This window comes from Dermochelys coriacea, chromosome 6 (assembly GCF_009764565.3).
Source record: "Dermochelys coriacea isolate rDerCor1 chromosome 6, rDerCor1.pri.v4, whole genome shotgun sequence".
NCBI classification, from domain to species: Eukaryota; Metazoa; Chordata; order Testudines; family Dermochelyidae; genus Dermochelys; species Dermochelys coriacea.
The window spans coordinates 114,949,924-114,973,225 of NC_050073.1; the positions used below are offsets into that span (position 1 = coordinate 114,949,924).

General features: G+C 43.5%; 1 protein-coding gene across 4 annotated transcripts in view; it reads left to right on the top strand.

Annotated features, from left to right (window-relative positions):
- Positions 1 to 23,302, top strand: part of KCNH5 (potassium voltage-gated channel subfamily H member 5) — a 248,667-nt gene that overhangs the window by 193,895 nt on the left and 31,470 nt on the right. For 2 of the 4 annotated variants that reach the window (XM_043516732.1, XM_038405932.2), the window contains one exon: positions 5,041 to 5,237. In XM_043516732.1, the coding sequence (XP_043372667.1) occupies positions 5,041 to 5,237 (197 nt within the window). Of the gene's footprint in view, positions 1 to 5,040; positions 5,238 to 14,574; positions 15,010 to 23,302 lie in introns of those variants that run through there. The other 2 variants (XM_043516733.1, XM_043516734.1) reach the window with 2 other exon arrangements.

Below are 23,302 nucleotides of genomic sequence, written 5' to 3' on the forward strand. Positions count from 1 at the left end.
GAAATCATCTACAAGTTTTTGGAAGATGGCAGGTGTATTCCACAGCCCGAAAGGGAGCACATTAAATTCATACAGCCTGACATGTGTGGTGAAGGCTGACCATTCCTTGGCGGATTCATGTAACGGTACCTGCCAGTACCCCTTGGTTAAGTCCAAGGTAGAGATGAACTGGCCCGTCCCAGTTTCTCTAATAGTTCATCTGTGTGTGGCATTGGATAGTTGTCTGGGCGAGTTACAGCATTTAGCTTACGGTAGTCCACGCAAAAACGTATCTCCCTATCTGGTTTGGGAACTAGAACCACTGGAGATGCCTATGCACTGCGGGAGGGGCAGATTACACCCATCTGTAGCATATCCTGGATCTCCCGTTCTATAGCAGTTTTAGCTTGAGGAGACACCCAGTAAGGTTGGACTTTAATTGGGTGAGCATTACCTGTGTCAATGGAGTGGTTTGCCCGTTCAGTCAGTCCTGGGGTGGCTGAGAACGTCGGCATGTAGCTAGTGCCCAGCTCCTTGATCTGCTGTCACTGCATATGCCCAAGGGTCATGGAGAGGTTCACCTCTTCCACGCCACCAGCACTTTCCCCTTCATAGTAGAAACCTTCAGGCCACTCAGCATCATCTTCTCCTTGGACTGTAAACTGACAAACCTTTAATTCTCTGGAATAAAAGGGCTTTAGAGAATTAATATGGTACACCTTAGGCTTTCAGTTGGAGGTGGGGAATGCTATGAGATAATTAACAGCTCCCAGGCGCTCTTGGACTGTGAATGGCCCTTCCCACGATGCTTCCATTTTATGGGCCTGAGTGCCTTTAAGACCATGACCTGGTCCCCTACTTCGAAGGACGGTTCTCTGGCATGTTTATCATACCAGGCTTTTTGCTCCATTTGAGCATCCTTTAGGTTTTTTTTTTTTAGCAAGGGCTAAAAAAAGAGGTTCGGAGGGTGTTTTGTAGGTTGGTTACAAAGTCCAGAATGTTAGTTCCTGGAGAAGGTGTAAACCCCTCCTATTGCTGCTTCACCAACAGTAATGGCCCTTAACCTCATGACCATATACAAGTTCAAATGGTGAAAACCCTAAACTGAGATGGAGTACAGCTCTGTAGGCAAAGAGCAACTGCTGCAACACTAGGTCCCAATCATTGGAGTGCTCATTTATTAATTTACTTGTCATGGCCCCCAAAGTTCCATTAAACTTCTCCACCAGGCCATTTGTTTGATGATGGTAAGGGGTGGCAACCAAGTGATTCACCCCATGAGCTTCCCAAAGGCTTTCCATAGTTCCTGCCTGGAAATTAGTTCCTGCATCTGTGAGGATGTCGGAGGGCCAACCTACCCTGGCAAAAATGTTTGTTAGTGCCTGGCACACACTTTTAGCCCTAGTGTTGCTTAGAGCTACTGCTTCCGGCCACTGGGTGGCAAAATCCATGAAAGTCAGTATGTACTGCTTTCCTCTGGGTGTCTTTTTCGGAAAAGGACCTAGAATATCCACAGCTACTCACTGAAATGGAACCTCAATGGGGAGTGGCTGGAGAGGAGCTTTGACCTGGTCTTGGGGGTTTTCCACTCTTTAGCACACCTCACAAGGCTGGACATAGGTAGAAACATCCTTGCCCATTCCCACCCAGTGGAACAACTTTCCCAAATGGTCTTTGGTTCTGTTCACCCCAGCATGGCCATTAGGATGATCGTAGGCTAAGCTCAAGAGCTTGACCGGGTACTTAGTTGGAACTACCAACTGTCTCTGAGGATGCCAATGTTCCTGGTGTCCACCAGAAAGAGTTTCCTTGTATAAAAGTCCTCTTTCTACAACAAACCTGGATCAATTAGAAGAGCTGAGAGGCGGTGGGTTGCTCCATGCTGCTGTCCAAGCTCTCTGGAGGCTTTCATCTGCTTCCTGTTCAGTCTGGAACTGTTCCCTTGATGCTGGAGACATCAGTTCCTCATTGGATTGTGGACCTGGGCTTGGTCCCTCTGGAAGCGATGCAGGTGATGGGGCTGTTTCTGTAGACTGTGAACCGCTCTCCGCTGGTGCACTAGGTTGTGGTTCAGGTTCCAGCTGAGCCTCTTGTATAGGGTTATCTGCTGCTGCCGGTGCAGGTTCGGTGGGGCCCTCTGGTGTTGGGTTGCAAGTACTGGATTCAATGCTGGCAATGGTTCTGGTGCTGGTTGTTCTGCCAGTTCCGGTTCTGAGACTGGCTGTGCCTGGGTCTCTGTGACTGGATCCATTACTGCTGTTGCAGACGTTGGCATGGGGTCCAGTTCCATCACCCCTGACCGGGTCCTGGTAGAAGTTTCCAGAACAGAGCTAGGTGTGACAGCTTGCTTAGCCTGGCTGCAGGTGACCATTCCCACCCTCTTGGCTAGCTTCACATGATTGGCCAAGTCTTCCCCCAGCAGCATGGGGATGGGATAATCATCATAGACTGCAAAAGTCCATGTTCCTGACCAGCCCTTGTACTGGATGGGCAACTTGGCTGTAGGCAAGTCAAAAGAGTGTGACTTGAAGGGTTGAATCGTCACTTGGACCTCTGGGTTGATTAAATTGGTGTCCCTCCACACTGTGACCTTCTTCCCGCCCACACTCACAGTTTCCCTCCACTCTGAGGGTATCTGGAGGTATCTGGGCCTGAGGACCTCTGGTGTGATTCCAGTGCAATGAACTGTAATCTCTTTGGGGTTCTTGGGGCAGTTGGTCTTTACATGCCCCGGCTCGTTACATTTAAAACATCATCCAGCTGATGGGTCACTGGAGAGAGGTGGGTTGCTGGAGAACAGTGTGGCGGGACGATAAGGTGTCTGGAGTGTTCCATGGGGTGTAGTTGGGGCGTTGGGCTGCCCCTGGTATGGTCTCAGGGTGTAGTCTCAGGGTGTCCCTTCTGGTATCCGCTCCAACTGCGACCAGGGTTGTTCTTCTCTTCTCCCTCCACCTGTTTTGTTCCGGTTTGCCCCACCTCTCTGGCGGTCTGGGACTGCTCGTATTGATCAGCATAAGAAGCAAGACTTTCTGCTGAGTCCATTTTCTTATCCCATAAACAGTGTTTTATATCCTCCTTGGACATATTCAGGAATTGCTCCTGAGTCATCAAATCACACATTCCTTCAAAGCTAGTTACACCCCTTTCTTTGACCCATTTATCTAACAGATCCTTCATCTGGTTTATATAAGCCACATTACTTAGTCCAGGTCCTCTCTTAAGGGCTCTAAATTTTACTCTGTAAGTTTCAGGTAACTTGAAATTGTTTTAATACCAAATCCTTGAATTTATTATAGTCAGAAGCCTCCTCAATAGGCATCTTATTGAATATGTCCAGTGCTCTTCCAGTCAATTTTGTGACCAATGTGGTCATCTTGTGAGCTTCAGGAATTTGATGGAGTGTGCACAGTCTCTCAAAGGTGAGAAAATATTCAGCAATATCACTGGATTCATCATACTGTGGACATAGTCGCTCCCATTTGTGGATTGTTGGGGAAGGATTGTTAGAGTTATTCGGTATATTCTGCTGAGCCTTTGCCTTCTCCACCTCCAGTGCATGCTTCCTCTTTTTCCTTCTCCTCCATTTCTTTAGCCTTTGCCTCCATTTCTCTCCCTTTCTTTTTCTTTGGCTGCTTCTCCATCCATCTCCACCTGTCTGAGTTCTATCCATCTTTTATGTACCTTTTGTCTTTCCTCAGCCTCAAATCTGGCTAATTCCAGTTTTTGTTAGGTATTGCTTTCTGACATTCTAACCTCTCTGTTTTTAACCTAGCTATACCCGAGAGTTAGAAAGAAAAAAAAAAACCTGGCTTGTAAAATTTTGCTGTGCTGTAACCTGATACCTATTTTTTTCTGATAGCTGTTCTCAGTCTACAGAAAAATCCTTTTGTTATGCCTGCTGCTCTGTCCCTCAGGCAGAGAGACAGAATCTACAGCTGCAATCCTCTTTTACAAAACCTTTTAAAATCCTGCTGTGCTTCTGGTTCAAAATGATCTCAAAATGACCCCACCTCTGCCACCATGTCAAGATTCTTTCCCCACTCTGAACTCTAGGGTACAGATGTGGGGACCTGCATGAAAGACCTCCTTAGCTTATTTTTACCAGCTTAGGTTAAAAACTTCCCCAAGGTACAAACTTTGTCTTATCCTTGAACAGTATGCTGCCACCACCAAGCATTTTAAACAAAGAACAGGGAAAGAGACCACTTGGAGATGTCTTCCCCCAAGCCCTACACCCCCTTTCCTGGGGAAGGCTTGATAAGAATTCTCACCAATTGGTACAGGTGAACACAGACCCAAACTCTTCAATCTTAAGAACAATGAAAAATCAATCAGGTTCTTAGAAGAAGAATTTTAATTAAAGAAAAGATAAAAGGATTACCTCTGTAAAATCAGGATGGTAAATACCTTATAGAGTAATCAGATTCAAAACAGAGAATCCCTCTAGGCAAAACCTTAAGTTACAAAAGACACAAAAACAGGAATATACATTCCATCCAGCACAGCTTATTTTACCAGCCATTAAACAAAAGAAAATCTAACACATTTTTTAGCTAGATTATTTATAGATTACTTACTAACTTTACAGGAGTTGTAAGGCTGCATTCTTGATCTGTTCCCGGCAAAAGCATAACACAGACAGACCAAAACCTTTGTTCTCCCCCCACTCCAGATTTGAAAGTATCTCGTTCCCTCACTGGTCATTTTGGGTCAGGTGCCAGCGAGGTTACCTTAGCTTCTTAACCCTTTACATGTGAAAGGGTTTTGCCTCTGGCCAGGAGGGATTTTATAGCACTGTATACAGAAAGGTGGTTACCCTTCCCTTTATATTTATGGCAGTGACTTAGGTACTTAGGAGCCTAAGTCTCATTGAAAGAGACCTAGGATCCAAAATTCATTACGCCTTGCAGTGCTGAACAGAGCACTGTTTAATACCTTTAAAAATCTGGGCCTAAATTCAGAATAATTGGGAACTGAAGAAAATTTGGGGAAGGGACTAATTGGTTTGCTGAAGAGCAGTGTATATGTGTGGTTTAATAAATGTGTCCTGCTCTTTTTCAGGTAAAGGCGATGTGTTTGGCGATATCTTCTGGAAGGAAACCACTTTGGCCCATGCGTGTGCCAATGTCCGGGCACTGACGTACTGCGATTTACATATTATTAAACGGGAAGCCTTGCTGAAAGTTCTGGACTTTTATACAGCGTTTGCAAACTCCTTTTCCAGGAATCTCACGCTCACTTGCAATCTGAGGAAACGGGTAATACACTTGGTCTAATTCTCACCATTTCTAGGGGAAAAGTGATTGAGAACCCCCCACAAAGTCTGTGTGACAAATAGCAATCCCAAATTTAGTCTTGATGTTTTCAGGTCAGTGCAGATTAACTAGACTTTCAGTAAAAGCTGTGGCTGTTCATTAATGGTGGCTCTGTAAAAGCTACCTGTAGATTTGAAGTTCAGAGTATCTGCCTATGAGGGTGATATATGAATTACACTTACTTTCTTTCCTTTTACATCATTTTATAGTCAGTATAATTCAAATTATTACTTCTTCCAAGGTGAAGTTCACTCTCCCATCTACTAAAATCCAGATCAGAGGCCATGCTGATGGGACATGGACCAACTAAGAGGAATTTATTGATGTGAAATAATAAATTATACTCAGCAAAGGTATTATGTTAATACCTGCTTCTCTTGCTTACTCAGTTTAGAATTTTAATATGGCAAGGTTAATAAATCTTGATAGTGATTTTATATTCACAACTCTCTTTTTTTAACCCACCTTCTCATTTTATAATCAATCAGCAAAGCTCACTATCCATTAGTCATTTCAAAGAACACTCGATCTGAAAATTAATTACCTATAAAGATGTATCTTGAAAATAAGTTAACAGATCCTTTAATTCGCATTGGAGCTGCAAAATTTAATCTTTATGGAGGTGTTTTTAAAGATTGATGAGGATCATATACATTTGGTTTGCATAGGAAAATCTCGTAACAGTGATTTATAGATTATTGAGTATTAACTGAAATCCTTTTACAGTTGAAATGGATCTTTTTTTTTTTCTATAGCTGCATCTAGGGCATCTCATCTGAAGTTACTGTAAGGCTATGATGATTTTTTTAAAGACAATTCAGCCATAGAGAAAAAGGAGCTCAATGCTTTTAGTAAAATAGGAATTGCCCAGCCAGACTGGTGGTTCATTGAGCCTAGTATCATTCTGGCAACAGTAGCTTGTACAAGATGCTGCCCAGAAAAAAGAATGATGGTTCTTTAGTGCTGTCAATGCAGCCAGCAAAGTACAGGATGTAGGGAAGTGACTCAGCAGGGGGAGAGTTGGGAGAGGTTAAAATGGGCCTACAGATGCAACCAGTCTGAGTTAAGGCCAAAAAAGAGAGCACAGCAAAAATCCAGTTTAGGTTTAAGATTGTCATCTTACCCTCTCTTGTATTCCCACCTTGCTACCTGCAATGTGCTATGAATTGCTAGTCCAGAGCTGAAAATGCTGCTCAAGAACCTGGGCAGAACCAGGACAGATGTGGGACCAGGGAAGAAATGCTTAAAGGCAATTTCATGCGACAAGCTAATACAACCCATGCTGTGTCAAAATATAAATTTTGCTTCTTGTGACTATAAACCTGTCACTTAAACTAACTTCCTGAAACTACACCTTTTCCTCCGGAGCCATGCAAAGAGCTTTGCATTACCAAAAGCAATGTGAACACTTTGCTGATAAAGCAGTGGACTGCAGTTCCGCTATTCACATAGTGGAAATCCTTTCCCTTCCTCCAAGGAGAGAGAGGGCCTTCTGGCAGTGGGACCAGTGTGCTCCACAAGGTGAGGTGCAATATAAGGGGTGGCTGCACAGATACAGATATGCAATGCAGAACCGAGTTCCCTGCATGCTAACCCCTAGAGACCAGGAGGTGCAGTCTGGGGAGCGTCCACAGTGTGGCTGCATGGAGCACTTAGACATGGATCCTCTGTGTTACAGCCATGGTAGTTACTATGCAGGGCTGTAGTAATGGCAGTGGAGTGCCTATGCAGCCACTTGACACCCTGGTGTAATGGTGGGAGAATTCTTTTCACCGGTGGAATTACCCAGAGCAAAGCCTGGTATCTGCACTGAGTGTTGGAAGGGAAGATTTGTGCCAGGAGGATTTTCTTGCTGTGGCTGAAAGCAAAGAGGAGCTGAATTTCATTGTGAAGCTTATAAAGAAAGATGTGTAGATTGGCTTTCATGGGAGAGGAGAGATACGAACGTAGGGTACGTAGGGCAGCAGTAAATATGAATGGATTGGCAGTAAAAGGTTCTGAAGAACATGGCTATGTGGAATCACACATGATGTCTGTCTGTCTGTCTGTCTGTCTGTCTAGCTTCTTAACATCCAGGAGCTAGGTTTGGTGGGGGGAAAGGCCTTTTCCTAAAAGAACAATGCTGGGATGTTCATCCAGTCTGGTGCAGGGATTTCCTGTGCTTCATTCCTAGACACTAGATAGATTTTTATGCTCTTAAACACCATACCCCAATCCAAAATCCTATTAAGTAAGTGACTTCAGTGAGTTTTGGATTAAGTTCCATTGGCAGAAAATGTTCATGCTTCCCCTTGTGTTCTCTACTAGGGACAAAACTGCTAATTTAAAGGTTCATTTCTTAGAAAATGTGGCCCTAACTATCTAACAGATAGTCCCATCAAGCGGGCAGAAGAGTCAATCAAGTCACAAGAAATTGGACTGACAGGGTTGCACTATTGTATGACAGCAATTTGTGCAGTAGTTATTTAACCTAAATGAAAAGAAAATCATTTTCTCCTTTAATTGATTTGAACAGAAATATATTTAACACCTTTTTTAGTTAAGTCATCGCTTCCAAGAGTCACCATTTAATTATAACAAACATCAACTGCTGGCTCTTCTGTGCTCAAGAAGATGATTGTTTGTTTGCTCTTACTGTAGCAAACGCAGAGGTACAGAGAATTGTTCCCCCATCTGGTTTATTGCTTTACACGCGCACACACATTTCTAAAGCACCCTTTGCTTCAGCAAGCATTAAGATTTAGTCCACAGACTGTACAGCAATTGAGGCATTTAAAAGGCTAATAAATTAGTAATAGTACGAAGCATGAAAAGTTAGTTCCACATGACAAGAAAAGAGACAGGCACATTGAGGTGGAGAAATAATGTTTTCTCACTCCCCAATAAGATCCAGAGACCTGGCATGTGGAATGACTTACTTAACAGAGCTGTGCAGAGTGCTATTACCAACTCAAGATTTTTTGTTGTTGTTGTTGGTAAGATAGTTCATCCATCACAATAAATTTATAGGCCCATAAAATAAGAGTGGCTGCTAGCTTTTCAACCTGCAGCGATCTCTCCTGCTCAGAATGGTGAAGTGACTTTTAACCTGCAATTGCAAAGTGTTGCCTCTTTCTTTGTGTGCTGAAATGCTCATGCCACATCTAACATCACTAATCCGGACTGCAAGGCAGGAACAGAACTTGAAACTTTTTCCAAGTAGAGAAAATAATTAATCTAGAAATATTCTTGAAAACTGCAATGAGATTCATGTCCATCTCTGAAAACTGAAGATTAAAGACCAGCGCTTGGAAGGGCCCATCAAACAGTTACTAACTTCTGATGTGGGAGAGAATATTTATAACATGTAATTCATGAAATGCCTTTCGAGAATCTGTGCTCTTTGGATTAAGGCCTTGTTTTACAAGCTTAGCCTGTGGAGCAATCAGACCCTGGCGTGTGGAGTTAAAAAAACAAACAACAACAAAAAAAAACAACAAATTGTTAGTAAAGAGTCAAACACACAAAAATGAACATACTATTGGCCGCCAACATTTTACAAGACCCATTTTGAGTCTGCAAATAGGTTCCTGAAGAAAACAAGTACTTAGTTCAAATATTTTTAAATACATAGGGTTCCAGTTCTTGCTACCACTTCCACCTATACCAACTAGTGGCAAAATCCCCAGGTAGCAGTGAGACTCTCATATAGTATATATTTTGTGCAGGGTGCATTACAGTATGAGGTGTTGCCATTGACTTCAGTGAGGCCAATATTTCACCCAGGTTTTTTAAATATAAATGATTGCATGCTGTTGTTTTCCACAGTATCTGATCCAGTGCACAGGCTAGATGGTGCTCAGGGACTGAAAAAGGGGTGTGTGTTGAATGAAACTGTGCCTATAGGATCTCTGGCATATTCACTGTTGGAATGTGTGTTAGAGAATGAGGCATGGGAATGCAAAGGGAGAGAGGATCCATTTAAGGCAGTTGGAATGTCTTTATATATATATAAAAATATATAACGGCTGATGTATAATTCATCTAACACAGTTTAAACATATGAGGTTCTTTACCTGGAGATCCTATTTTGCTGGTGATTTTTAATGAAGAACAAATCTTAGACCTTAAAAATACCATTGTTTTCATTTAAGCCAAATACTTGCATCTCTTCAAAGCGAGTTTCATATTAACATCTTTGTTGGTATCCACGTTCTTGTCCATTTTGGAGGCTTTCCTGAAAGCAAACTAAATGAGCATGTGGATTTAAGAACATATTAATATTGGGGAACATAGAACTATATAACCTCCAGAGTTCATGCATAGTTCCATCTGCTTAAAAGTGTCCTGGGGATCTTTGATACATGTTTGCTGTGAAAAGTCATTCAGCACAGTGGCAGTCTACTTTGCATACAATTGTTCACACTTTATTCAATGCACTTTTGCCATTTATAATGAGCCTTTGTGTTGTGAGTTTATTGCACTTTTTAAAGTAGATTCTGCACTCAGCTTTTCTTTGGAAATTGATTGATAAAGAACATAGCGTGGTGGATGTAGACTTCCTCCTTGTTAAAGGGTTCAAAAGACTTGCCTTTGAGACTAAGATCAAACTACTGGTCTCATTTAATCTAGGACTTTGGGCTAAATGGAATGGAAACTTTTGGGATGAGGCATTAGACCAATACAATTTTATGTTGGATGACTAATACTAAACTTTTTTTGGTCACTCCTCATATGTGCATCATTTGAGTGTTTCGTAAGAAATACTGTAAGAATGTTGAGGGGCTTTGCCACCCATTTGGGGTTGCTTCAGCAGGTGGGTACTGTAGTTGTAAGAATGCTTGATAGAGATCTTGTAGGTGTTTATCTCTGTCTGAGGGGTTGGAGCAAATGCGGTTATATCATAGAGCTTGGCTGTAGACAATGGATCGTGTGGTGTGATCTGGATGAAAGCTAGAGGCATGTAGGTAGGAATAGCAGTCAGTAGGTTTCCGATATAGGGTGGTGTTTATGTGACCATCGCTTATTAGCACCGTAGTGTCCAGGAAGTGGATCTCTTGTGTGGACTGGTCCAGGCTGAGTTAATGGTGGGATGGAAATTGTTGAAATCATGGTGGAATTCCTCAAGGGTTTCTTTTCCATGGGTCCAGATGATGAAGATGTCATCAATGTAGCGCAAGTAGAGTAGGGGCATTAGGGGACGAGAGCTGAGGAAGTGTTGTTCTAAGTCAGCCATAAAAATGTTGGCAAACTGTGGGGCCATGCGGGTACCCATCGCAGTGCTGCTGATTTGAAGGTATACATTGTCCCCAAATGTGAAATAGTTATGGGTGAGGACAAAGTCACAAAGTTCAGCCAGCAGGTAGGCTGTGACATTATCGGGTATACTGTTCCTGACGGCTTGTAGTACATCTTTGTGTGGAATGTTGGTGTAGAGGGCTTCTACATCCATAGTGGCTAGGATGGTGTTTTTAGGAAGATCACCGATGGATTGTAGTTTCCTCAGGAAGTCAGTGGTGTCTCGAAGATAGCTGGGAGTGCTGGTAGCGTAGAGCCTGAGGAGGGAGTCTACATAGCCAGACAATCCTGCTGTCAGGGTGCCAATGCCTGAGATGATGGGGCGACCAGGATTTCCAGGTTTATGGATCTTGGGTAGCAGATAGAATACCCCAGGTCGGGGTTCCAGGGGTGTGTCTGTGTGGATTTGTTCTTGTGCTTTTTCAGGGAGTTTCTTGAGCAAATGCTGTAGTTTCTTTTGGTAACCCTCAGTGGAATCAGAGGGTAATGGCTTGTAGAAAGTGGTGTTGGAGAGCTGCCTAGTAGCCTCTTGTTCATATTCCAACCTATTCATGATGACGACAGCACCTCCTTTGTCAGCCTTTTTTATTATGATGTCAGAGTTGTTTCTGAGGCTGTGGATGGCATTGTGTTCTGCACGGCTGAGGTTATGGGGCAAGTGATGCTGCTTTTCCACAATTTCAGCCCATGCACATCGGCGGAAGCACTTTATGTAGAAGTCCAGTCTGTTATTTCGACCTTCAGGTGGAGTCCACCCAGAATCCTTCTTTTTGTAGTGTTGGTAAGAAGGTCCCTGTCGGTTAATATGTTGGTTAGAGGTGTGTTGGAAATATTCCTTGAGTCGGAGACGTCCTGTGACAGTGATTCCTCTTTTGAGGTGTCACCAGTGGTGACAAAAACAGAACCCATTTTGATTAAATAATTTTCCACAGCATTATTAATTAAAAGAAGCTGTCCATGAATAATGGAAATAGATTAGTCAATGAAAGATCCTGTGGAAATTCATATCTCTGTCACCATGAATGAGAATAGGTCACCACGTGTATTCTGGCACTGCATCCTGGCAATCCCGGTGACCAAACCTGTCATTGTTGATGTTTTTCTTTCTTATAGGGAGCATGATCCTCTGCTCATTTTAAGTCGGCGGCACAGGATCAAGACTGTATGAAGTCAGAACCAATAGCTCAGTTTCTATTTTGGCTTATAGAGCTTGCTGGGACTTTGACTCTGGGTTCATTTTCAAACTGTGGGTGGCTCGTGCCTAATCAATATTCATTTGACCCACTTCTTGTTGATATCAATTCAGTTCAAATACTCAGACAAAAACATTTTTGTTCCTTTATATGTTTTTGGGCCATGGGTTATCCAACCAATCACTCGCCACTTTGACCCAAGGCAGGGATGCTTAGAAGGCATCTTGCACTCAGCATTGTGAAACGTACCTGCCCTTTCGTTTACCAAAGGCAAAGACAACAACTTCAGTCACAGCCCTTGCTTTGGGATGGCTAGTAACTGGCATTTGGCCTCTGACCGCAGCAAACTGCAACCCATTCAGCTGGGCTAGCAAGTGACTAGGGTGGGAATGGAGCCAATGAGGGGGAGTGGAGCCTGCCTCTTCCCACCCACTTGTTCCAGTGTAAGCGAGTGCTCAATGCATTCTTACTACTTTGTGCTCGGACCCTAGGCCCAGGAGCCTGATGGGCATGAATATAAAGGGGAGCTCACTCCCTCTTGTATTCCTCATGAGTGCATAATGCAAGTCACAATTTAGCCTTGCTTTTAGAGTTCACCACACTTACCTCTCCATCCCCATGTGCAAAAGGAACGATCATTTTACACTGTCCCTTCCCTTCCTCGCCCCTTAGCAGTCCTTGTTTTAGCTCGATGTGCTCTCCAGGGAAGTGAGGTCCTATAGATACAGATTAGCTAGACTGTAGGGTAGAGCAGCCATGATGGACAAAAATCAATATGATTTCATTTTCTTCACATCTTAACAGACCTCGTGGTATCCTTTATGACCTTAAGAAGCTTTTGTTTATGACAAGAACGTTTTATCACCTGTTTTTGTTTTAGTGACAATTCCTTCCAGGTTCTTCCTCTAGAACCTGCCATTATGTTAGCTCCTGATCCTAGTCACTTAACTTCTGAGTGGTGAAGAGTTACTGCATCTAATGGCTTCTCCAAGAGCCATACAGTTAATTACAGTGCAGCACTCCGATGTTAGACTGTGATGTTTGCAGTTGTCAGTATCCAATCAGGTGGCATCTCTCTGACCCCATCTCATGACAAAGGGCCCAATTCAGCAACCTTTAGCCACTCTGAGTACACAGTGGGTATGTCTACACAGGAAGTGAGGGTGTGATTGTAGCATGCTAGGCAGTACCCATGCCAACCTTAATGTAGCCTGCACAGATAGCAGTAATGTAGACATGGTGGCATGGGCTTTTATATGGACTAGCCACCAGAGTATTTACCAGCTCCCTGGGCTTGATTTCTTGTTGCTAGACCATGCTATCTTGTTCTACACAACTATTGTTACCTGTGCTAACTAGATTAAAGCTAGCATGGGTATGTTTGTCTGTGCAACAATCACACCCTCATTTGCCATGTAGACACACCCTTTAGCCACATGAACAGGTCAATCTGCTGCAGTGTAAAGGTTACTGAATCAGGCTCAGAGTTTCTCAGCAGCTCTGTCCTCCAGTCTCTTGGCTGATGAGGGATGCCTCGCATTTTTGCACCCCTTCTAGGACACAGAGATTTGAATTTGAGGTGGCCAAAGCAGGGAAGTGGGTCATTGGAGGGTTGCAGATGTCTCCACCGGGTACAAGAAGAGCATACAGATTCAAAGAGAAAACTGCTCTGGCTTTAATGTCACCGCAGTGGGCCACTGCAGAAAAAGTTGTGGGACTATAAGCTGTGCTCCCTAGACATAACGGGTGCTGCAAAAACTTTCATTATGATTTTCTTCCCAGTTGTGTTTATGCCTGTTTTTATGCCATTCCCTCCCTGCCCAGTCATTTTATCTACTTGCATTTGCCTTCCTATGTACTTTGGGATCCCTTGTGCAGCATTAGGGCAGTGTCGCACTCCACAGCTCCTGGGAGAGCTCTGGGAGGAAATGTGTCCGAGCCAGAGCTCCTCCCGATGCAGAGGGAGCACACCTGCTCCTGCATCCGCTCCAAGGTGCAGCATGTTCCCCTCCCCAGGTATTTGGCCAGCTCCATGAGTTGATGCGGAGATGGGTGACAGGTTTGTAGACCCGCCTCCTCCTTCCCCCTCTGGTACTCGGATACCAGGGGGATGGACTAAAAACCTAGCTAGCTAGCAGCTCAGGGAGGGAATGCAGTCGTACCTGCCTTGGCAGGAGCTGCACAAGGGAGAGGGGGAAGGCTCCTAACATTCTCTCACTGTGCTAACACTCACATAGGGGCCAGGCACAGTCTGACCAGTAGATTGTATGTTTGAAGCTCACGAAAGCTTAGGCTCAAATACATTTGTTAGTCTCTAAGGTGCCCCAAGTGCTCCTGTTCTTTTTATGTTTGAAGTGTAAACTGATCCAGAGGTTAACCAATGTGCTAACGGTTTTAATGATATCCCGAGGCCACATTAATCCTGTAAAGGACTAGCTGGTTTCTTTTCTACTCTGGATGGAATCACTCTGTTAAATACCTATTCTAGAGGTCTGAATCCTGCTTGCACTTAAGCAAGTGGAAAAATACCCAGTGACTGCACTGACAGCAGGACTGGCCCAACTAGTAAACCTTGGCCACACCAAGGGTGGCCTGTTAATTTTTAATAGTCACAAAACTTCTCTTCCAAAATGTAAAACAAAAAAGCCTTTGATTTCATTTGTCAGGACAATATTTCAGTGGTGATTTTTACTGGAGAATACAAGCTTGTTACAGTGCTTTTCCTTCAAGGGTCTTTTAATGTTACAGTACATTGGTGTACTTGTGTGCATACAGACTGGAAAAAAATCACATTTTTTTGCATGTTTAAGAGTCAGATCATCAGCTGATTGACACCAGTGGAGGATTTAGCTCTCTCCTCTATTTTTCAATCACATGAAGAAATGCAATCTGAATGGATTAACAAATCTATTAATCCGTAATATGTAAGAGACCGAGCTCATTCATAGAAAAACAGGTTAAAGTCAATTACAATGGTCACTTACACGTGGCTGAAAATTAATTACATTAGCTTGTAGTTGGTTAAATTTATGAAGTTACACTGTGGGAAGATCCAGCTCCAGGGTGATTTATTAAGGTGCACTAATTGTAAATTAATACTTATTTTATTCTGTTAACAATGCTCTCAGAATTAACGGATGCTTCTTATTTCACCCAAGCATTATGTAGGATATCAAGTAACATTGATCAAAGATGGTTTGGTACACAACCTGCATGACAACTTAAATAAATAAAGGGGTTTATTTTAAGTTTTTAACCCTTTAAACATTTTTTAAAAAATAATGTTATGGTGTTTCTTCTCTGTTGCGTGAAACTGATACTTTCATCTCTCTCTCTCTTCCGCGGTTGGGAGGGAGTAAAAGTATGCTGTGCTGTGGAGGACCAATATCTCCATTTTAATTTTGTTTATTGACAGTAAGATAGCTTGAGTATTGCTATCCTTTGATATTATTGAAAAAAACCCCAACAGTGCAACTAGCAGCAAACTCCAGCAAAACTCCACTTCCAACACAGTCCAATAGGTGGGACATTCTACATCCAAACCATCTTGTATAAACAATCACCTCCATCCTCTTAAAAAAGTCAGGCAAACAGATGGTCCTTGCAGATCCAGCTCTTTCAGACCAAAGCTGGAAGCTGCTTCCACAGCTGAAAACACTACTGCCTGCCCCTTCTCTGTTAAATTCAGGAAACTGCTACTCAAGGCTCTCCTCTTACCTCAACTGCAGCAGTATGGCATTGAGAGAGTCAACAGGTCCCACTCAAGTAGCTTTTGCCGTTCATGAGTAATGAGCCCATCCCAATCTTGTGGTGATAAAATCTTTAAACCACAGTGTCATATATTCCACTCATTTATGTATACAGACATGTGGTATGAATTTGTGTATGTATGTGGATAGAATAGTAACTCTTAATCTGTGGGAACTCACTGTTTGGGAGAATGGAAAATATAATCATCTGGATCTTTTTTGTTTGGGCCTCACTTATTGAGCTGGGACAGAACCACTGAGAGCAGATTTTTGAAAAAGAATCTTGATTGCCACTTTAATCTCTCCCTCACTGGCAAATCATTCTGCTAGTATTTTGTTGACTCTGGTTCTCTATGTTGTTCTGCTACTATAATACTTCCCCACCTCATGGGTCTTCACTTAGTAGTTAGGAGCTCTATTTTTGTTCACAAATCGGTCTTTTGAGTCCAGAAATATGGTGCTTGGCTTCTTCTTCAGTTAGGCACATATCCAAAAGAAGTGGAGAGGGGTTTTTACAAGGTTGGAATTTGGTTCATTTCGCTTCTCATTGATTGTGCTGAAGAACTGCCCTGTCAGGTCTATGAAAACAGTAGAGTTCAATAAAGCTTATTGTTTGAATGGTGGCAGTTCAAAGGGGAGAGCCTTCCTTGTTTGTACATGTGTGGTGGGGGTGGGATAGAGAAATCCACGAACACTGCAGAGGAATTCTTATTTAATAGAAAACAAAGCTAATGCTTAGAAAGCCATTTGGGTTAGCTGGGAACAGGATCATATCAGACAACCACTGCAAGCCTCCTACGAGCGCCTTGCCTCAGATTTTGTCTCATGTGGAATAGCCCATAGGAGAACTAAAGCTGGGTGGAAAAAATCCATTTAGTTGAGAACATGGGTTTTTCAACACATCATGTGGTCAGGGTTTCTACCCACAGAACAGACAGGATATCCCATGCCCCATGTGAAATCCCTTGCATCTCAGGACATCTGTGTGTAGGTCCAGATCATCAATGCTGCTTCTCCGATCTTGGATTTCCGGTGTCTCCCAAAGAGCCATGCTACCATGGCTTCCTCACCTGTGCCTAGCCCCGTGCATCCAGGGGACTTTGAAGATGTGGAACCAGAGGACATTTATGCTACTGCTGAGAGAAGCCAGTTTACTCTGCAATATCCCTGCTGGCTTCCAGGAGATTGGCACGTCTGAAAGTGGTTCCCCCATGGCTATGCCCTACCCCTGACCAACTATGGAACCATCCCCACTCAAAACCAACAGAAGTTCAAATAAGCAGAGTGTGCGTAGACAGGATCCCATGGAGAAGGAGGACCGAGTCTATATTACCTCAGCCTCCTTTCAGACATCTTTTCACCCAAAGCTATAGAATATCAAGGTTGGAAGGGACCTCAGGGATCATTTTGTCCAACCCCTGCTCAAAGCAGGACCAATCCACAACTAAATCATCCCAGCCACGGCTTTGTCAAGCCTGACCTTAAAAACCTCACAGGAAGGAGATTCCACCACCTCCCTAGGTAACCCATTCCAGTGCTTCACCACCCTCCTAGTGAACAAGTTTTTCCTAACATCCAACCTAAACTTCCCCCACTGCAACTTGAGACCATTACTTCTTGTTCTGTCATCTGCTACCACTGAGAATAGTCTAGATCCATCCTCTTTGGATCCCCCTTCAGGTAGTTGAAAGCAGCTATCAAATCCTGCCTCATTCTTCTCTTCTGCAGACTAAACAATCTCAGTTTCCTCAGCCTCTCCTCATAAGTCATGTGCTCCAAGCCCCTAATCATTTTTGTTGCCCTCCGCTGGACTCTTTCCAATTTTTTTACATCTTTCTTGTAGTGTGGGGCCCAAAACTGGAAACAGTACTCCAGGTGAGGCCGCACCAGTATAGAGGGGAACGATCACGTCCCTTGATCTGCTGGCAGTGCCCCTACTTATACAACCTGTTGCGGTGCGGGACTCGCCCCTGCGGCACCTCCTACTGGTCGTCCAGGGAATTAGCGTTCCAGCCTCCAGAGTGTCCTCTGCAGGCTGGTGTCCTGCTTGCCGCTGGGCCCCAAGTCTCTCCTGAACCCCAGTGCCCCCTTTCACACCGGGGTGCTGCCACCTGCAGTACTCCAGACAGATCTGGGTCTCCCCTTCCCGGGGAACCCCCAACCCTCTACTCCCACCTTGCCTCAGTCTATGGCCACTGCCAGTCATCACCTAGCCCCTGTTCCCTGGGGCCAACTGCAGTGTAAGAGCCACTCATTATAGGCGAGGGAGGTTTGGACCTGCTGTCTCTGCCTACCCCTTGGGCTGCCCTATGCAACCCCAGTACCTATCTGGCCTTCCACTAGGCCTGCAGCCTGGGGATTTTCCTGGCCAGAGCTCCCCAGCTCCTCTGGCCTTCCCCCAGCCCTGCTCCACCTCAGGTACCTTGGTATGTTCCCAGCAGCCAGGTCCCTCCCTCGCAACAGGCTAGAGAGAGGGTCCTTCTGCTTCTGGCTTCACTGGCTTTTATAGGGCCAGCTGGGTCTGTCTGGGGTGTGGCCACAGCTGAGTCTGCCTCCCTATCAGCCCAGCTTTTCCCCTACCCCAGCCCTCTCCCAGGGCTGTTTTAAGCCCTTCCAGGCAGGAGCGGGTGACCACCCCGCTACACAGCCCAAAATGTCATTAGCCTTCTTGGCAACAAGGGCACACTGTTGACTCATATCCAGCTTCTCGTCCACTGTAACCCCTAGGTCCTTTTCTGCAGAACTGCTGCCGAGCCATTCGGTCCTTAGTCTGTAGCAGTGTATGGGATTCTTCCGTCCTAAGTGCAGGACTCTGCACTTGTCCTTGTTGAACCTCATCAGATTTCTTTTGCCCCGATCCTCTAATTTGTCTAGGTCCCTCTGTATCCTATCCCTACCCTCCAGCGTATCTACCACTCCTCCCAGTTTAGTGTCATCTGCAAACTTGCGGAGGGTGCAGTCCACGCCATCCTCCAGATCATTAATGAAGATATTGAACAAAACCAGCTATAGACTTCCTCTTAAGTGGCCTGATTAGACGAATTAACTTTTAGCTCTACCACTCTTCTAGTACCATAAACACAACCAGAGGGAAATGTTTAAATTTGAGATGATTTAATTCCAACCTCTCTGATTTCTTCCTGTCATAATTCTGGCTGTTTCAGACCCTAGCCCAGCATGGGTTTCACTTTTATAAAGAAGAGTTTTATTGTTTTCCCTCCTAGTTTCTCATGATCTGGCTTCTGCAAACCTAGAAAGATACTGGGTATAGATGAAAAGGGAAACTTCACCAGTTCACCGTGGTCACATTAATAACCTTTGATAGGTTTCCTGGTGTTTGGCTAAGTTGGACTTTTCCAGTTCTGTCTGAGGTGTAATTGATTTTATCTACTTCCTAAATTATCTTCAGCAATTTCATCGTTGTAGACTCTGTTTTGTGCTGAACGAAGCATCAGTCGTCTTCTTGTAGCTTTTCTTCAGATGTGTTCCATTTGGTTTGCACAAAAGGACCGGGGGTATTTTAGGGTAAGTCTTTAACATGCTACATAAAGCTCACTAAATAAACTCTTTATATTCTGTGCAGTTTAAATACATCCAGCCATTGTTTTGTTTTACATACTTAATAGCTTTAATTATACATATACATGTTGGACCAACATACAATAATTTATTACAGTAAATCTGTCCCACCTTGTGTTTAGCTTAGACACTCTGATTACTTTCTCCAGAGGAGGAAGAGCTCTGTGAAGCTTGAAATCTTGTTCCTTCCACCAACAGAAGTTGGTCCAACAAAAGCTATTACCTCACCTACTTTGTATCGCTCATATCATGGGATCAACACGGCTACAACAATGCAATGTTCCATTTTTGTCATCCTTTCAGTATTGCATAGGCCAGCAAAGGAAATGAAGACAGATAGGACTGTGGGAGAAGAGGAGTATATGAATAAATAATATGAGAAAAAGTAATACACTGATAAGAGGCATTCTTTCTTAAATGCAGTGGCTCAGCTTCTGTTTACCTTCCAGCGTGATGTTCATTACTCCTATATTAGTGGTCCCAGTTTATTTGCAGGACTTTCCACAAGTTCCCTGCCCATACTGACAGCTATTCCCACAACAAGAGCTGGTTGAATGTAAGTCAGTCATTTAGAAACCACTTTTCCAGGCTTTTCCTGCACAGCTCTTAAACTGATATAGCTTGCTAATCACAGCAACATGATAACACTAAAAAGGGACCAAGTAACTGGTGATTGCTAAGTTTGAAGGGATGGGCTGGTATTGTTTTTGGTTTTTTATTTTAACTAAGACAAATGGGTTAATGCAAACTTTTTGGGAAAGTTTCTTTTTCCCTGCATATATAATTTAACAACATTTTCCAGCACGTAGCATTTCTTTACGGTGATAACCAGTGCAAAAGTCTTGTTCAGTTAAGATAAATGTTAAGCATAAGCGGTTCACACTGGCTGTTGGAGACCACTGAAAAGGAAGTGACCAATTAAGGGTTAGCAGGCAGGAGGGTGCATTACAAACTGAGCCATAAAACCAGCCTCTCTGTTAAGTCCATGGGTTTTAGTGTCCAGCAGATTTGTGAATTGTAGTTCCCAGGATCATCTTTTGAAGGTACAGGTTTCCATTGAGGTCAAATATTGTGCTTTATAAAATGTGTTTGCCCATGGGTGATATGGTGTTTTTGTCTTTTATCATTTTTCTGCATGAGTTCATTAGGGAGTGTAGTGATGATGTGGCCTTTGATGCACTTGATGAGCTATACCACATGTTGGGATAGGCATGTGTGGAACTCAGGTATCTTGAAAGGTGTGTTGGGAGAGGGGGTTATTGATCACAGAAGCATAGGTTTTGCATCTGTTTTGACAGGGTCTGGTGCTGCTTTGAGTTGATGTGTCCTGGTCTGTGGGGAGTTTGCTTCTGACAATGGGTTTGGTGAGGTTGTGGGGTTGTTTGAAGGCTAGAACAGGGGGGTTGGGAAAAATTTCTTTCAGGATGTGATCCCCATCAAATATGGGTTGTAAATGTTTGATGATACTCTATATGGGGTCTAGTGTGGTATGGTAGGCAACAACTATGGATATGCAATCAGTGCGGGATTTCCCCCCCATATTGAAGCAATTCCTTCTGGGATATTTGGGTGGCCCAGTTCATGGTGCGATCGACAGTACTTCTCTGGTGGAGTGTCCTTGTTTAGAGAAGATGGTTATAAGTGTGTTTGGGTGTGTACCCTGGACTTTTTCTTCAGAGAAAATTAGACTCGTAGACTTTAAGGCCAGAAGGGACCATCATGATCCTCTAGTCTGACTTCTTGCACCTTGCAGCCACAGAACTTCATCCACCCACTCCTGTAATATACCCCTAACCTGTGGCTGAGTTACTGAAGTCCTCAAATCATGATTCAAGTTACAGAGAAACCACCATTTACACTAGCCGAAACCTACGAATGACCTGTGCCCCTTACTGCAGAGGAAAGCAAAAGCACCCCCTGGTCTCTGCCAGTCTGACCGAGGGGAAAATTCCTTCCCCACCCCCATTAGACACTAAGTATTTAGGCAAGACTCAACAGCCAGACATCTGGGAAAGAATTCTCTGTACTAACTCAGAGTTCTCCCTATCTAGTGTCCCATTGCTGTTGGGGATATTTGCTGCTAGCAGTTGCAGATTGGCTACATGCCATTGTAGGCAGGCTCATCATCTCATCCCCTCCATAAACTTACCAAGCTCAATCTTGTTGTCCCCACTGCTCCTCTTGGAATGGTTAGAAACCATCTAATTTCTTGCTGATGGCCAGTTTATACCATTTATTCTTATGTCAACATTGGTGCTTCACTTAAATATTGCCTCTCCCTGCCTGGTATTTATCCCTCTGATGTATTTATGTAGAGCAGTCATATCTCCCCTCAGCCTTCTTTTGGTTAGGCTAAACAAGCCAAACTCTTTGAGTCTTCTCTCATAAGATAGGTTTTCCATTCCTCTGATCATCATAGTAGCTCTTCTCTGTGCCATTTCCAGCTTGAATTCATCTTTCTTACACATGGGAGACCAGAACTGCACATAGTGTTCCAGATGAGGTCTCACCAGTGCCTTGTATAATGGTAAAAAGAACAGGAGAACTTGTGGCACCTTAGAAACTAACAAATTTATTTGAGCATAAGCTTTCATGAGCTACTGAATGCATCCGATGAAGTGAGCTGTAACTCACAAAAGCTTATGCTCAAATAAATTTGTTAGTCTCTAAGGTGCCACAAGTACTCCTGTCCTTTTTGTGAATACAGACTAACACGGCTGCTACTCTGAAACTTGTATAATGGTACTAACACTTCCCTGTCTTCACTGGAAATACATTGCCTCATGCATCCTAAGATTGCGTAGCCTTTTTCACGACCACATCACATTGGCAGCTCATAGTCATTCTGTGATCAATCAATACATCAGGTCTTTCACTTCCTTTATCACTTCTAATTGATACATTTCCAGCTTATAACACAAATTCTTGTTGTTAGTCCCTAAAGGCATGCACCTTGCACTTTGTGCAATTAAATTTCATCCCATTTCTCTTACTCCAGTTTTCAAAGTTATCCAGATCTTCTTGTATGGTATTCCAGTCTCTTCTGCATTTGAAATACCTCTTAACTTTGTGTCATCTGCATAAGAACGGCCATACTGGATCAGACCAAAGGTCTATCTAGCCCAGTATCCTGTCTTTTGATAGTTGCCAATGCCAGGAGCCCCAGACGGAATGAACAGAACAGGTAATCATCAAGTGATCCATCCCCTATTGCCCATTCCCAGCTTCTGGCAAACAGACTAGGGACAGCATCACTGCCCATCCTGGTTAATAGCCATTGATGGACCTATCCTCTATGAACTTATCTACATTTTTTTATCTCTGTTATAGTCTTGGCCTTCACAATATCCTCTGGCAAGGAGTTCCACAGGTTGACTGTGCGTTGTGTGAAAAAATACTTCCTTTTCTTTGTTTTAAACCTGCTGCCTATTAATTTGATTTGGTGAACTCTAGTTCTTGTGTTATGAGAAGGAGTAAATAACACTCCCTTATTTACTTTCTCCACACCAGTCATGATTTTATAGACCTCTATCATATCCCCCTTTAGTCATCTCTTTTCCAAGCTGAAAAGTCCCAGTCTTATTAATCTCTCCTCAAATGGCAGCAGTTCCATACCCCTAATCATTTTTATTGCTCCATTTCTGAACCTTTTCCAATTCCAATCTGTTTTGAGATGGGGTGACCAAATCTACATGCAGTATTCAAGATGTGGGCAGACCAGGGATTTATATAGAGGCAATATGATATTTTCTGTCTTATTATCTATCCCTTTCTTAATCATTCCCAACATTCTGTTCGCTTTTTTGACTGCCGCTGCACATTGAATGGCTGTTTTCAGAGAACTATCCACAATGACTCCAAGATCTCTTTCTTGAATGGTAACAGCTAATGTAGACCCCATCCTTTTATACGTATTGTTGGGATTATGTTTTCCAATGTGTATTACTTTGCATTTATCAAAATTGAATTTTATCTTCCATTTTGTTTCCCAGTTTTGTGAAATCCTTTTGTAGCTCTTCGCAGTCTGCTTGGGACTTAACTATCCTGGGACTTAACTATCTTGAATTGTTTTGACATTATTGTTGGGTGTGCTTCAAGGCACTGGAGCGCTTGATCCTACAGCTCATATTACCCGATGTGGAGAGAATTTTGAGCCTTGACCAAGCCGGCTTTTGCCGAGGCCATAGCACATGCAGCTAAGTACTCGCGC